Source organism: Acanthaster planci, linkage group LG04 (assembly GCF_054643075.1).
Source record: "Acanthaster planci isolate LZ-2023a linkage group LG04, COTS_SCS, whole genome shotgun sequence".
In the NCBI taxonomy this organism is placed as follows: domain Eukaryota; kingdom Metazoa; phylum Echinodermata; class Asteroidea; order Valvatida; family Acanthasteridae; genus Acanthaster; species Acanthaster planci.
In genome coordinates, this window is record NC_141780.1 from 4,403,522 (window position 1) to 4,418,968 (window position 15,447).

The 15,447-nt window shown below is 42.4% G+C and overlaps 1 protein-coding gene across 8 annotated transcripts in view; it reads left to right on the top strand.

Annotated features, from left to right (window-relative positions):
- LOC110974214 (ELKS/Rab6-interacting/CAST family member 1-like) overlaps nt 1–15,447 on the top strand; it is an 86,627-nt gene that overhangs the window by 58,086 nt on the left and 13,094 nt on the right. For 6 of the 8 annotated variants that reach the window (XM_087135756.1, XM_087135762.1, XM_022225676.2 and 3 more), the window contains one exon: nt 2,529–2,609. In XM_087135756.1, the coding sequence (XP_086991882.1) occupies nt 2,529–2,609 (81 nt within the window). Of the gene's footprint in view, nt 1–2,528; nt 2,610–9,810; nt 9,882–15,447 lie in introns of all 8 variants that reach the window. The other 2 variants (XM_087135757.1, XM_087135763.1) reach the window with 1 other exon arrangement.

Below are 15,447 nucleotides of genomic sequence, written 5' to 3' on the forward strand. Positions count from 1 at the left end.
CAATTAATTTGACTGACGGGATTTGAGTGTGGAGGGGGATGGGAATTGTGTATGAGGATGCAAGTTTCCAACTGGGTGGTCAAATGATTTCCTGTCTGTTTCTGCCTGATGTGGGTGATCCAGACAGACTTAAATTGTGGGTTTTGGTACAGCGTCCCCTCCCCCATTCCCCACGGTTCTGCAGGAGGTGAACCAACCAACACTTGCAGGGGTCACAAGATTGATTTCTGTCAGCAGCTTCAGGGAGCAGGCATTTGTTTTCCCCTCAGTTACCAGTTCAGGTGTTTTTCAGATTAGAAAAGCTGGACGTGTCGATTTTCTTGTGGAAGAATTTGCTTTCTCAGAGAAAGGGCCAACAAGTTTTCCGGCCAGGAAAACTCCTTTGAAAAGAGGGACCTGACATCTGAAATGCTTAGTATTACAATGTACTTTGATTAGAAAGCAGTTCATCAATACTGTTGATTATTTGAACTAAAATGGATAGATTGGCCAAGCCAATAGTGTATAAACTTAGTCAAAAATTATCTGTTGAGTATTGTTTTATATATTATTAGTTAAACCTAACACTGATTTTATTGGCCGATTTATCTTTGTCCCTTTTTCTTTGCTCGTGGAACGTTTTCTTTTAAAACCTTATACATGTAAGTATTATTGTAGATGCATGCAATTTGGCAACTCTCCTGTTTAAACTCCCAACCCCCTTCTCCAAAATTCCATCTTGGTTACGATTGTGTTCAGAGAATTCCAAGCCTTGGCTCTCTGTTGTGTTCCAACCTTCTCAGCCGCCCACCTCTAGGCACCCATCCCTCAGGTATCAATCACTACTAGCCAGCATAATCGTGCCTCAACATTGAATAAGTATCGGGGCCAGGGTTTAATTCTGAAACCCACTGAAACCCACAGTGGTTCTGCTCAGTTTCATGGGGATAGATCCCAGCGGACCTCCTTTACCGTCTCCGGCCATCTCAAGTTTTGTCATCTTTCCACAGGATTTTTGGGGGGGGAGTCTGTCCCTATATCTTATGGTCAGAGATGCTCTGTCAGCAGTGGTGTTATTCCCTGCCTTGTTGAAGGGTGCTGAAATGTGGGTCCATTATCCCCAGCTAAACCCTCCCCCCCAAAAAAAATTTAACAAGCTTTCCAGACCGTTCTGCTTATACATGTACATCTTGATTAGAGCATAATCCAAAGAAATGGTTCACAGATGCAAGATTATGCCACAGAATCTAAAAGCATTTAATGGATTACTGTCTGGATAATGCAGATTTTGAAAGACGGTTTTCCTCAGTTACTCTCTGATCTCCATTTTTTCCTCTCTCCTTTCTTGTTGCGCTAAGTAGGCGGGGTTCCAGATGCTCACATATGGAGCTGGGGAAAGGAAAGTTGGAATTTTGAAATGCAAGTAAAAGAGAATTTTAAACTTGGATGGGAACAATTGTACAGCTGTGCAAAAGTGTCAAATAGCAGCAGGTGTGAATTGAAATATTGTGCATATTCCCCCCCCTTTTAATCAAATGTTCCCCTCCCCTTGGCTACCTTCACTGGTGGACTGACTTGAAGAGTTATAGCTGTTTGAGGGTATTTTGGAGATTTTGGAGGTTTTTATTCTCTCCAGATGAGACTGGGGCTCTGTGAGTTATGGGTGCTGGTGGATTCAGGTTTGACCTCCGACCCCCATTATTACTACCAAAAAATCTCTGTGTTTTTGATACCTTTGGGTCAGTTTTCTTCAGAGATTTTCAAATGGGTTGCCATGTTCTTGTGGGATAGACCCCCAAATTGTTGCAGATGTTAAATAGTGACCTATTTATGACATACTTCTTAGTCACTTTTTTCCTGTGGTGGAGGAGAGGTTCACATGTTTCCGAGTGTAGCAACATTTTGGGGGGATTTGATTGAAATGTGTCTACTTACTCAACAAAGGACAGTATGGTTTTCACTTGTGTCTCGTGTAAAAGAAAAGACTGAAATAAATTAGGAGTTGAGATGAGGGTAAAATGTGATGAGGGGGGTGTGCCAAAACTTCACAGCCGCCCCCACGCCTATAGTCTCCAGGGGTCACGCCAAGAATCTTTGAAAAGTATGAGTTGTGACCATGTGACTTGTGCCCAAAGTGCGAATGGTTACCCTTCCATTCAAGGAAAGAAAATTACCTTTGTAAAATTCACTCAAGGTTTAGCTTTCAATCATTAGAGATCACAGCACCCTCTTTTGTCGATGCATAAGGGTCAGTGCAGAATTACTGCAATAGAACATCAGACACTTCGTCTCATATCCCTGCATTGATCATTAAGTTCGCTGTCAGATTTTCCCCTATCATTGTTTTCCACAAAAAAGACATTTTTTTAAGGTGGCACTTTTTGTTAAATCCTGTCTTTGATCAATATGTCCTGCACCTGCCTTCATACAGGTCTTGGGCAACTCATGGAAAGCCTGTTGTTGCAATATTACCTTTACAGGTCATGCTAAAGCTTTCGAACCAAAAACCAGCTAATTTTCAGTTTGTTTTTGTCTTCTCTTTGTTTCAGACACAGCGCCGAATCAAATTCATCCACAGTGATATAGAGAAGCCTGCTGCATTGGAACAATCCCCGGTCACACCCGACCAAGTACGTAACGGTAAAATGGATGCTCTTTGTAGTCTGGTGAAGATTCCAGTAGCACGTTCTTAGTAATAATGCTCCTTTGTACGCTGATTAGCAAAATGCATTATGTGGTGTCAGTTGTACTAGACTGGACCAAAGAGGTTTCTCCTTCACCCCCTTCCACTTCAATCCCCGCCCCGACGCACACCCTCCAAATCTCTCCGTACCTCCCCCCAGCGACTATAACCCAAGCTGTTTATAGTCCAAATTTTTTCGACACCATTATAGACCCTGCTCTCTGTTTTGGAGGATGTAGTGATGCAAGGGTTTTAGTTATACGTGTACCTGTTATTTTACTCAGCGTGGCAAAACCCTTATGCGATTGAATTGCTTTCTCGCATGGATGTGCTTCAACAACAACTTTAACTCGTGTCAGAATTTCAGCTTAGCAGAGTTTCGGTGCTGTATGAAATGACATTGAAAAGATCTTTGTCTTTGGTTGAGAGCTCTCGGTGGAATTTGAATCACCACGGGATGGTGGTTTCGAGTACCGTCAGCCATCATGTCGCTGTCCCCCATTTAGAAACCTGAAGGGCAGGCGGCAGTGAAGATACAGACTGCGCCAACTAAGGACAATGCTCCTGGTTGACACTCTGCCCCGGCCTGGGTCATCCTCTCCATGATTTACAGCTTGTCGGGCCAGCCATGTGGGTCCAACTGTTGCTCCCTCACAAATAAACACTGGCAAACAAGCCAAGGTATCTGCGGGAATTTATCGGCTCCTCCCCCTGTAAAAAAAATGCCGAGGGAATGACAGAGGCAACCTGTGCATCTGATGGCTATAGAAAATTCAGTTTTCATTGTCATTGGTAATCTGCATAATTGATTGATTATGCTGTGCTCCTGGTCAGTCTTGTATAATCTTGTCATCGTGTACGCAAAGACCATACATGTTGGAATAAATTAGTTACGCATAGTCAGTGTGCTCCGTGTCAAACGCGCACATCCTTGTGCGCCTCATGGTGCACCTGTGTGGTGAGTACCAAAAAAACATGCCCTCTTTTGTTCCGCACAAAATACATGCTGGGTACCGAGCAAAAATCAACCAGCAGTTGACAAATGGTTGTTACCGAGTGAAACTTTCCTGTGCGTAGCAGCGTCTTCCTGTAATACATGTATATGTAGGATCCTCTACAAGCTCACTTCTATGTGTACATTCTACATTCATACATGAGTTCATCTTCATTTACTGTAAAAATTCCAAGCATCGCAGTGCTGGTCAATGTGGTTTTCTGTGATTGCGGACTGGTTGAGATCAAAACGTCTATCCTGGAAACCGAAGATAAATGACTTTCATTTTCAGAAGCGGCTATGTGCCAAACTATGTGGGGGGCATTTTGTTCGAAATTTTTTTTTGCATTTTGATATGCTGAATCAGATAAAACAAATCTGCCATCCTGTAATTTGAGACTTTACCATAGTCTGCCGAGTAATCTGAGATGTAGGACCAAATCTGAGACATTGTATCCAGAGACCCCTGAATTGTTCTCTCCTCCGTGTATCATTACTAATCCCCACAGTTCAGCAGGAGGTTCAATATGAACCCTCCCCACACACCTCCCAGTCCACCCCCATTACCGATCCTGACACAAGGTATGGTCTTTTCAGTGACACAGAATCCTAAAGAGTTATAGCCGTTTGAGGGTATTTTGGAGAATTTGGAGGTTTTTTATTAGCCTCTCCAGATGAGACTCAAGTTCAGTGAGTTATGGGTGCTGGTGGATTCAAATTTGACCCCTGACCCACATGATTAAAAAGAAGTATTTCTCCAGGTTTTTGATACCTTTGAGTAAGTTTTCTGCAGGGATTTTCAAATGGGTTGCCATATTCTTGTGGGATGGCCCCCAGATTGTTGCAGATGTTTAATGGTGACCTATTTATGACGTACTTCTTAGTCACTGTTTTTCCTGTGGGGGGGGTTCAGATGTTTCATTACAGCAAATCGAATGTTCTGAGCTTGTTTGCAGCTTGCCTAGTTTTTCAATAAAACTTCTTGAAAGAAAAGAAGAAAATTATTTGTTCGTTTGGGACAGTACGGTTTTCGGTTGTCTTTTATGGCATGTTAAAAATAGACTGAAAGGGGGACAGATTTAGGAGTTGAATGGAGAATGAAACCAAAGGGGGTTGCCTGGTTGTGGTGGCACTTCATATGCCAGCCTTGCCCATGGTGTTTGGGGGAGGGTCACATTAAGAATCTTGGACACTTACAAGATTTGACCACTTGACCATAACTACAAGTGGTCATCTTGTCAATTCAGGCAAAAAAGGCCCATCGGGGAAAGAAATGCCTTTCACAAATTTACTTTTTGTCTGAAAATAGTGTTCATTGATTCAATTCAAGGTTTGTCACAGTGATCTTTTTAGTCAATGCACCAGGGTCAGTGCGGTGTTGCTACATCAGGACCTCAGACATACAGCGGCAAACTGTGTATTGTTGCCCCGAATTTTCTGGATTAAGTCCTTGGAAATATTGAAATGCAGCGTTGATCCCTGGAACAACAGCTGTCGTAATCATCAGCAGCAGTGGCCCAGCCTGAAATAATATTTTTCCATTTTTTTTTTTTTTTTGGTTCTGGGTACCATATCAGATTCCCATGATAACCACCTAGATTAGGTTGATTGGGGTTGACAGAGCCTTCTCTGGGAGGTCGGGGGTCATGTAAAGCCCTTCAGCTCAGCAATGACGATCTAATTCCCTAACATGATCCCTGCACCAATATGACAGCCACTGTAAGGGGCAATTTATGCCAGGCATCCGTTTGATCGCAACTTCACATTTTTGTGATTTTTTTTTTTATGAACACAAATCTTAAAATTTCAAAGTCTGACATACTTCATTATGCGGATGGCAAAAATGACAAAAATGTTGCTCCTTCCTCACTTGCATGTCTCCTCAGTGGGGTGGTGGACACGGGGGAGTGATCCATGTAAATCCCTTGCAGAAAGAACAACATTGGTTCCATTACTTTGACTTGTGGAAAAAGTTGTCAGAATAGTTTCTGTCCGAATGTTTTCTAAGATTTGGTGGGGCTTTTTCCCCTCTGGCTATCTTACTTTTCCGTGTTGGTATTTTTGATTTTGAACTTGCAAAAGAAATTATCCTAAACCCCCTGGGCATTTATTTGGAATGGAACATGCTGTAATTTTCTTAATATATACCTCTATGCAACAAACCTGCAGCACATAACCAGAATCTTTCAACTTACAAGGGGAAATATACCCTCCATATGGTGGCTTGGCTCCACCTCCCTTAATCCTGCAAAATCCTCCCAAATACCGAGGTAGGTTTTGGAGGATCTGGGCAGATAGGGTTAGCTCTCTGCCTCAGTGCATTCACCGAGTAATGAAGTTGGACGTGGCGGTTGCTGCCGTAGAAAAAAAGGGGGGGGGGAGCCCTCAGCACCCAAACCCAAATTAAATTGATAGTGCTGGAAATTTCACAATGTCACAAGTTCAGCGCAAACATTTGCCTCAGCTGCCATAAACCAGGCGTATCGATTTACCAATTTTCCCCACAGAGCAAGTCAGGGTGGTGCCCGCACGCCCGGCGCGTCACTGCGTCCCCGTTTCACCCGCCCAGGGCATAGGTTACCAGACTTGGGCCAGCAACATGTCTTTTTTTTTAATCCAGGGAAATTTAGACCCGGCACCGAGGAATGTTAATTATAAATGGTAGTGACATTGCACACATTGTTTGATGCCAATCGGGCATGATTAACCCATATAGAGCATGCTTCTACTTTTTCACTGTATAAAGATTTTTTACATTTGGGCAGTTAACAAGGTCTCTACCAGCAGCACCGGTAGCTTCAAAGTGACGAACTTTACCTGGAAAATGTTGGAAACAGATTCCTTCATTTTCAGGGATGATAAAGCCTGATGGATCTGTAGATAATTGAACTGAATTTTTGCAAACTTGTACGTCACAGTGTCATTACAGTTGTTTGACGACTTTCATGAGTATGTGTATCAGGTCTGTGCAAGTCAAGGTCGCGTCACAGATGAAGAGGAATGCTTTTGTTTGTGTTTGTTTGAGTAGCTTGTGAAGTTGTGAATAACTGATTTAGCTTAAAGGGTAAATGGCATGTGATGATGTTTGACTTACGAGGACCATCAATAGGCTTGACTCCCTCCCTATACAAAGTAGGAAAAAAAAAATAATATAACACAATGAGGCTAAGTAAACAAACTATGCAGCAGATGACATAAGCTGTCATGCTTTTGTTCCTTAACCAGTGAGAAGGAAGCAGATGACAACATGGCACGTCGATAAAGGACGCCAGTGACAGACAAGCTGGGGTAATGTTTGACAACTGTCCAGCCCTGTGATCAAGCCAAATTGTGGGTTGGGTCGCCAGTCACTAGCCGGGGAATAAACGGTGTTGAAGGAATGCCTCGGTCATTGTTCATTTGAATGGACTGATCCAAAGATCACTTCATTGGTACCACATTCACGTGCACATTTTAATCTGTAGGTTTAAGTACATTAGCCCACTGGTCAAATTTTGGTACAGATATGAGAGGTGAACCAGCCTCAAGTAATACACTTGTGCGCAGTACTTCAGCTGGCAACCAGTAATTGCCGAGGAAATTATTTTCTGAATAGAAGATTTCTGTACTCAACAGCCCTGTGATATTGGCTGCAGGTAATAGGTGGGACTTTTGCTTGGTTAAGTTGAAAGTGAGGCTTCACTGGCAAGCCGTGGTTACTTGAACAGATTCTTACATAACAGCTTTGCAATCCACATAGTGACAATACAAAATTGCTCCCAGTGATGAGGGGCTTTAAAGTGGAAGACATTTTTGTACAAACTTTGACCAACTCCACTTTACTCCTGTGCACAGAGACAATAGGGTCCACAAAAAAAATATTAACTTTAGCTGCCAGGAGAATTTATGGAGACACTGAAATGCTCTGTATGTATAGGGTCACTGTGATGAAAGATTTATTGGACAAAAGTTGGGCTACAGAGCATGTTTTGACCTGAAAACAATTTAACAATGGGCTCTGATGTCGAATTGAATGAAGCCATTGCACAGGTTGTAATTGTGTAACATCTATGAGATTGTGTATCTTGCCTAAGTACCTTTTGTCAGTTTGAAGCTAATTAAAATATTTCCCAGCTTGAAGTCCAAGCTAAAAATTATTATACATGACTGAATAACTTACCATTCCCAAACCATACTGATGTTGATAAAGACAGATGTTGTAGTTATAAATATAGCCTACAAGATTGTGGCTTGACATATTACCCCCTAAATCCTAGAATTTGCTCTCATGTCTGAGTATATTTTCGCAGTTGAACAAATGGAATACTTGCCAACTCAGATGGGAAAGATAATGTCAGGCATGACAACGATTCCGCACTGGCTAGTACTGCCAATCTTGACTTGTCACATGAAGCCCATTGCTCTGTAGGGTTTCGGCTTTCATATAAATACCCCAGCCAGCTCCTAGTTTGGAAAGTCTCTCATCTGTATTTGACACAAATGAAACATTGCAGTTTCCAGCTCATATTTTGTGCCGGTGCACTCCCATATGCGCTCTGGTGAGGAGTGAAACAAGTTGGATTTTAGTTTTGTATTCTGTCTGTCCTTCTCCATATTTTGAATCAATTGCCAGTTTTGAAGTTGTGTTGGTAAAATGGAAGAGTCTCATGAAAAGCCATGGACCTTTGTCTTCCCCCACTTTGACGAGGAGGGTACCATGCCTTGTTGCCAATTTACTAATAAACTGCATGCAGTACCAGAACTGTGGAGTGCTATGTGTACATGTAGGCTTGCATGTACGTACATGCATGATGTTACCATTTCTGGTAACTCGGGGTGAGATGGCCAGTCACCGGTCCAGGTCCCCTGCACAAGTCCCACATTCGTCCCCCCCCCCCAGTAAATTGGGGGGGGGGTGCACCCTCACCTCCCTCTGCTCTCGACCCCTTCCTGGATTTGGTTTCGGGTCCTGGCGCCAGTTTCCACACCACCACTGTCCGGGGTAGGAATTGCGTTACCGACTTCTGTAAACCTACCTGTGTACGCATGCTGATTATGAACTTGTATAACCCCTTTATAAAGAGCAAGAGGGTAGATGGGTAGTGTTCCCAAGCTGTGCTCTGAAATTGATGCTTTGTTACGCCCCCCTAGTTCTCCTTTTGTGCCCCTCCCCCTCCTTTTCTATTCGTCCTTTATCCATTGCAGAACTAGTTTGCTATCACTTGGCATCAGGGTACTATGTATGCAATATGAAGCAACCGAAGTCAAAGTGATCTCTTTTAAGAAAAAAGCAATAAAAATGTGGCCTGATGTGATCCAAGTGTTTCCTTCTTTTGAACAACAGGGGTTGGTGGCTTACATAGGGGTGTATATTTAGGCCTATGTCCGAGACCTGGGGGAAAGATGGTAATTGGATTAACTAGTTGCTTACACAAAAATACACCACTCAAAAAAAGTAAAGGACCACTTTTTATTTTGTGCAGGCCTGTACTCTTTTTATATGAGATGTTTTACTGCTGAAAATGTGCATTTGATGTTTTGAAACATTTTTAAAATTTTTTATTCCAATGAGAGCACCATCTAGACAAAAAAAATGAAAGAACAAGACCCCACTCATTGCTTGGAAAAAACATTACAAGTTAAGAAAAAAGTGGTCCTTGACCTTTTTTGAGTATGATATGTCACAACTCATAGATACTGAAGATTTTAATCTCTACCACACAACAAAAGTATAGAGGCTTTGCGTGGTAGCCATCTTGCAGGGCACTTCTTTTGTTTCACAGGGAAGCTTCCTTTGTCCATACCCTGTGAAACCAAAACACTGGTCTGCAAGGGAGTAGCAAACCCTCTATCGAGACATATGTTCTTGTACAAAAAATGCTATTTTGGGAACAACATTGGCAATGTCTGGAAAGTGCCAAGTCAATTTAGTTGTACCTCGACCACTGCCAAACTTCTGGATGGGAAAAAACTTTGCGGTTATGAAACATACTAAAAATGCTCCTCTCTTCCACCAGAGCCCCAAGCACCAATTATAAAAATGCAGTTTTTGTTTTTCCCCACGATTTCAAATGCTATTGACACGAAGAAACGCTGCTAGAAAAGCAAGCCGGAGCTTAGGCATGTCTTGTAATGAGCCTTTTTCTCTAACTGTCCTCTCGGTTTCTCTCCACAGGACGAGGAGGACGGCATATGGGCTTAGATGCTTTCTTAACCCTGCAGAACCCGCCTTACCACTTTGCACAGGTGAATAACATACATATTAACAGCCATACACCCCTCCCCCCCCCAAAAAAATCCACCGTTAGTGTTTGTTGTAGTGCCTTTTTTTGCATTTTTTTAGTCTTTTGCAGTACCTGTGCATGAGCGTTCCACTCATTCCTCACCACCTTGCCAAACTTGCCTGCAAATGTTCAACATATCCTGGTAGTTTTTTTTTTTTTTTGCAGAAGTTTCCTGGCACGAACCCTCCAGCCAAATTCCTGTCCATGCTGTGAAAAATTGACTTGCGTGTCTTTTAGATGCTGTTGTGGCTTTAATAATCAAGAAGTAACACTGTCAAGCGTACAATTTATATTCACATTCCCCCCCCTTCTGTGAAAAGCAGAATTTAAATTTTTGTGCCATATTATTGTCAGTTTACATGATACTTTACTTTTTGAGAAAACGTGGACAGATTCCAGGTAGTTTTGCTGAGAAAACCACCAAAAAATTCCAAGCATAGTTTGTGTAATTTTTTGGGGGGCTGACGGTGTAATAGTATTTTATTCAGCTCTGCCAACACATACATGTAAGTTTCACAAAGCGTTTACCTGTTTACCAGTCTTAATATCATGTAAAAATTCTTCCTGATATTTTAGCTGTTCTTTTTTGGGTGGGGGGGGGTGGGAGGAGGAAGATTAAGATAAAACCAGATTCTATGCTTGGATGCATGTCCACTTGTGTATTTGTACAGTGTACATGCTCATGTTGGTCTGTAAAATAATGCGTAAGCGTGCCCATCACCTAAATGTCAAGCACCGGACTCAACGTGCACTCCAGACCTGTTCTAAACATTCTTGCCTTGAAATCCCCTGGTTTGGTGCCGATCCTCTGCCAGAATTCCATCTCTCTCTAGCAATTTATGGTGAAAATGTCACTCTGTGTACTGTAAGGATAAAAACAGAATTTCGAGCTTTAATGCAGGACCTAATTTTATACTTCAAGTGTGGGTGTTTCTCCTTCACAAAATGGTGCAAACAGTGAATGTCTAATGGTACAGAGACACAAACAAGTTCTGTGTCAACGAACTCGAAATTGAGAGTTCCCGATTCATGTTGTGTAAAATATGACTTTTATGGTGAATGGCGCTGTAAATCTTTTAGCATGATAGTAAAAGTAATTCCTGAATACAAATATTTTTCCCCTACCCTCAGCCGCAAACTAATTCATTTCTCTGCGCCTCCTGCTGAGTGCTTCCTCAAACTTCTGGCACAGCTCCGCAACCTCTCAAGAGCTGTGGCTCAAAGAAGTCTGGGTTTTGGACTAAAGACCTTCCCAGATACTGGGAATTCAAAGATGTTTGGATGCAGATGACACTGGCCAATTCCAGATCAATTTGGAAGACTTATTGTTGGATTCTGGCAGCTTCTTGGAGGTGTCTGACATGTGTTTGGCTTGTTTGTGGGATATTTCCATTTCGGGATGGTAGGGTCATAAAAGGGGACTGGTTGTTTCCGGGAGGAGTCATTCAGTGGATTTGGTCACAGTTAGTCTACGATAGATAAGCTCTTCAAATGCTTCAAATTCTGAGTTGGGGATGTGGGACTTGCCTCACTGTTCAGTTGATGTACATGTATTAACTGTGGGTTGAATGATAAACTGAGGAATTGTTTTTTCTTTAAGCAGAGTTTTGGAGAGAGAGAGGTGTTGTTGGATTTGATGAAAGTATAATGACACAAGTGCCATTGATACTCTTGCTACCGTGTGTGTTCAGCTGTCCTGTTAAATTTTGATAACTTTGATCATTTTAGACTGAACCTGCCACAGTATCTGCTGCATTGTGGGCTTGGATCTAGTTGCTCCGTCCCTGTACCTAAAGCCTCTCATGTAAGAAAAAAGTCCCTCTGGTCTCACGCTCAGCATTGGCATGGGCTTTTGTTTCCCCTCTTGCCAAATTATCACCCCAAGGTATAATTCTTTGGAAGGGCAGAAGGGGGCTCCAGGGGCCCTGGAATGTTGCCACTGTTTGCTGTGCAGTATGTTTCCCTTAGCCACCTCCTGGTAGCATCTGATTGGTGTGAAGTGCAACTGTGTTGATACAGTTGTTTGTGTTGTCATCGATGCCTTGTCCACTGGGGAGCTTCTGGAGGCCGTGGAGTATCTTGCTCTGTGTTATTAAAGGAAGGTGTAAAGGAGTCATCTGATATGAGACTAGATTATTTCATTAAAAATTTTGTTTTAATTGTTATAAGAAAGAGCCAAGTTAGGTCTTTATCTTTAAACATTTCTGGTAACCAAGGATTCCTCGCATGTGCCTGAGGTACTGTGGCTCACAAGTCTGAAGAAACCTGCGTAAAGAGGAGAGAGTGAGATGCAGTTTTAGGGGTGAAAGGAAAACCCCAGCGGAATATTCTTTTGGGGAAAAATAAAACACAGAATAAGGTGTGGACTGAACCAGGCATCAACTCGGGGCTACAGAGGTAAAAAGAGAGGAAAGAACCACTGTGCCAACCTGACCCCCCATTCGGTTTCTGTCACTCAGTTTTGATGAAAACAGACATTATTCAGGTGAAATACGCAAAGGGTTTCCGTCGTTTCACTCCATTCAAGGTTCTTCAAAGGCTTAGTTTACTCAAAAGTGGCTCTGGTGACTTGTGACTCATTTGGGTCATGGTATGTTATGGTAGCTCTATAAAGAGAGTAGCAAATGAGCAGTATCAGGCGACCATTTCTGAAAATTGGAAGGGGATGTGGGTTGTGTGCAGAGGATTCAAATTGGATGGGAAAGATTTCACTGTATTCCTCCCTTCTCCCCCGGAAAAAAACTTGGGGGGGGGGTCATAGCATTTAGCCCCTCATATTTTACAAATAAGTAGTTTCTTGTAGATTAATTAAATTGTACTTTTGAGAGTTAGTCGTTAACAGCAGGGGGAAAAAAATTGCCAAGCATGCACCTTTAAAAAATGGCCAAGAATATAAGGCACGAGGGGTCGTTGTGATCTTGTTGGAAAGTGCAGAGCATTTTTCTGCACATGGATGTGGTATTTGGAAAGAAGCAAATAAAATCTCAAATATCGTCGTCATGTTGATACTGGGCTCCTTGGGGGAAGAGACGAACATACTTTGTCGCAGTTTTCACAGCCAAAAAGTGTATGCCTGCGGCAGTCTGAGAAACGAACAAGTATGTTTCTGCCAATGTGGGAAAATTTATCCTTTTTGGATCCTGGTTTTCACATGTTCATGTTAATACCACACATTACGTATTAATCTTATTGGGAACAGTGCTTTTTGTCAGTTTGTGGTGCTTTGCTCTTACACAAAGAATGACAGCAAAAGTCATTGCAAATCTAAAGCATGAGTCAAGGGGGGAACTAAGAGGGGAGGGGCTAAAAATTAAAGAGGATGTACTAGTATGGGGGGGAGTGTCGTGACTTCTTTTGAGAGTTTCACTAACAAGTATCTGTGCTGGTAATTAGAGAAGAACTTTGAAGTACAAGTCAGGCACAAGGAGGAAAACCATGGCTTTTGGTGGTTAGGTGTTTTTTAAGGCAACTTTGTTAGAGGATTTTGGAAGGTTGTTCACAACAGAGAGAGAGAGAGAGAAATTAAGAGGAAAGACAGAATTACAGAGGCCTTCAATAGACCCATTCCTTGGTAGAATAATGACCCTGAGAATTTGTTGGTTTGGGCCATGAGTGAGTCAAAGTTTTTCAGAAATTTTGAGAAAAGCATGAACCCAGCACAACACTTATGTAGCTGTCAGACCTCGTTGTTTGCCCTATAAGGTTGGGGGTTTTCTATTCACTCTATTCTCAAGTAATTCTCAAATGTGATGTCAGCTTAACCATTCAGTATACCAAATGAACTCTCCAACATGTGGAGAATTCATTTCCACTTTCTGCTGTTCCCTGGGAAGTTCTTCCCATACAAAACAACTCGAGACCCCCCCCAGCTCTCATTATCCCAACCTGGATCAAAAATCTCACCCCACATAAAGGAAGTGTGGTCTGCAGATGAGAACAGGTTCTGTGAAAATGCTTCCAGCCCCCACCATGGCCCAGAGCAAAGATTAGCACTGCGGAAGTGACCGGCCATCTTCGCACCCCAAAATGCCTGTGAAAATCCAGTCAGATGGACTTTCTTACTGCGTTACTTAAAAGCTTTGAATAACAGTGTACACAGGACTTGGTGTTTATCTCCTCTTTTAGGCAGACCACATACGAAGAGGTCGCACAATTTCAATCTCTGCATGAACTATCTTTAAGATTTGCCTGTTACCAGGAAGAATCATAGGTTTGAGGATCAGAGGAAGCCAAATTGAGGCGTTTTTTTGGGGGGGGGGAACAAGGTATGCTCAGTACCTCAAGGCAGTCGGAGAATGTCCTCCTGTGCCGGTCCACTTTAATTGGCTCTCTGCTAGCTCCAAATTGGCCCAGTTGGAGCCCCTGTCCTGTCCAATTGACCAGGTAAACTGATACTTTGTGTGTCCCAAGCGTGCCCTTGATCACCACACTTCGTACCTTGGTGATAACCCGACAGATGCATCAGAATTCGTCCAGTAAAGTGTTTTCTGATAACTCTCAGCTTGACTATTTTCGACTCCTCAGCTACAAATCTTCCCATGAATGAAGAGAAAAATGCCCATGAGCTCGATTTAAGTTTCAGTGCACCCTCCACATATGTAGTTGTTCTTCCCCCCATCGCACAAAGACTTCCTCTCTCTAACAAATTGAAGAATCCCTGGCAGAATTTTATTGCATCCCTTGTTATAACCAGAAAAAAAAATTTTCTTTAAAGGAGCCAGATAATGTGATGGTTTAATTAGACTTTTCTGTTCAGTTTGTAAAAAATTTACAGAAACAGATCAGGGTTTATAAACATTGGGGTTGCTCTGCTGTTGTTTTCCATTTGTGTGATGGGTCAGGGTTGGAGTGGTAAGATGTAGATCAGGGTCGTACATAAAAAGGTCAACATGCTGTATTACCAGACTGCTTCTATACCCTATATAACATTTTCCAAACTTGTAGTGGTCACTTCATTCTACTCCTTCATATTACCTATTCTTATACAATCAAGTTACATTCTCAGTTTTGAACTTTTATACAAGTTCGAAAATGGAAAACCGATTATTGTCATTGTTAAAGCCGTGTAGTCGGTACATCCCTTTTGCCTTTAAATGTCTTCATGTTAATGTCATCTTTTGTTTCACCATGAATAGTGGATTTGTTCAAATGGACCAACCAAAAGATTCTTGTAAAAGAGTAAATAAATAAATTGTCGTCAAGTCTTCAGCTTCACCATCCTTCCATAAAGCAAATAAACAACACAAGTGGAGACCGTGATCCGAAGTTCAAGTCCAGGATTCCAGGCCATGTAGCTATTTCTGAAGACTTGAAGGAATGTTCTTGGGAGTTGGAAGAAAAAAAAATTGCTGAAGTAACCGGCTGGGATGGGGGTCATTGTCCCTCCCTCGTGGGAGGGCCCTAATTGGCCGGCCGCTGGGCCCCGAATTTATCCAGTTGCCGAGTTCGTTCCCAATTGCTGGGCCTGATATTGGGTTGTTTATGTTTCACTCTCATTGGAGATGACGATTTAACGTAAGAGCTAGAGC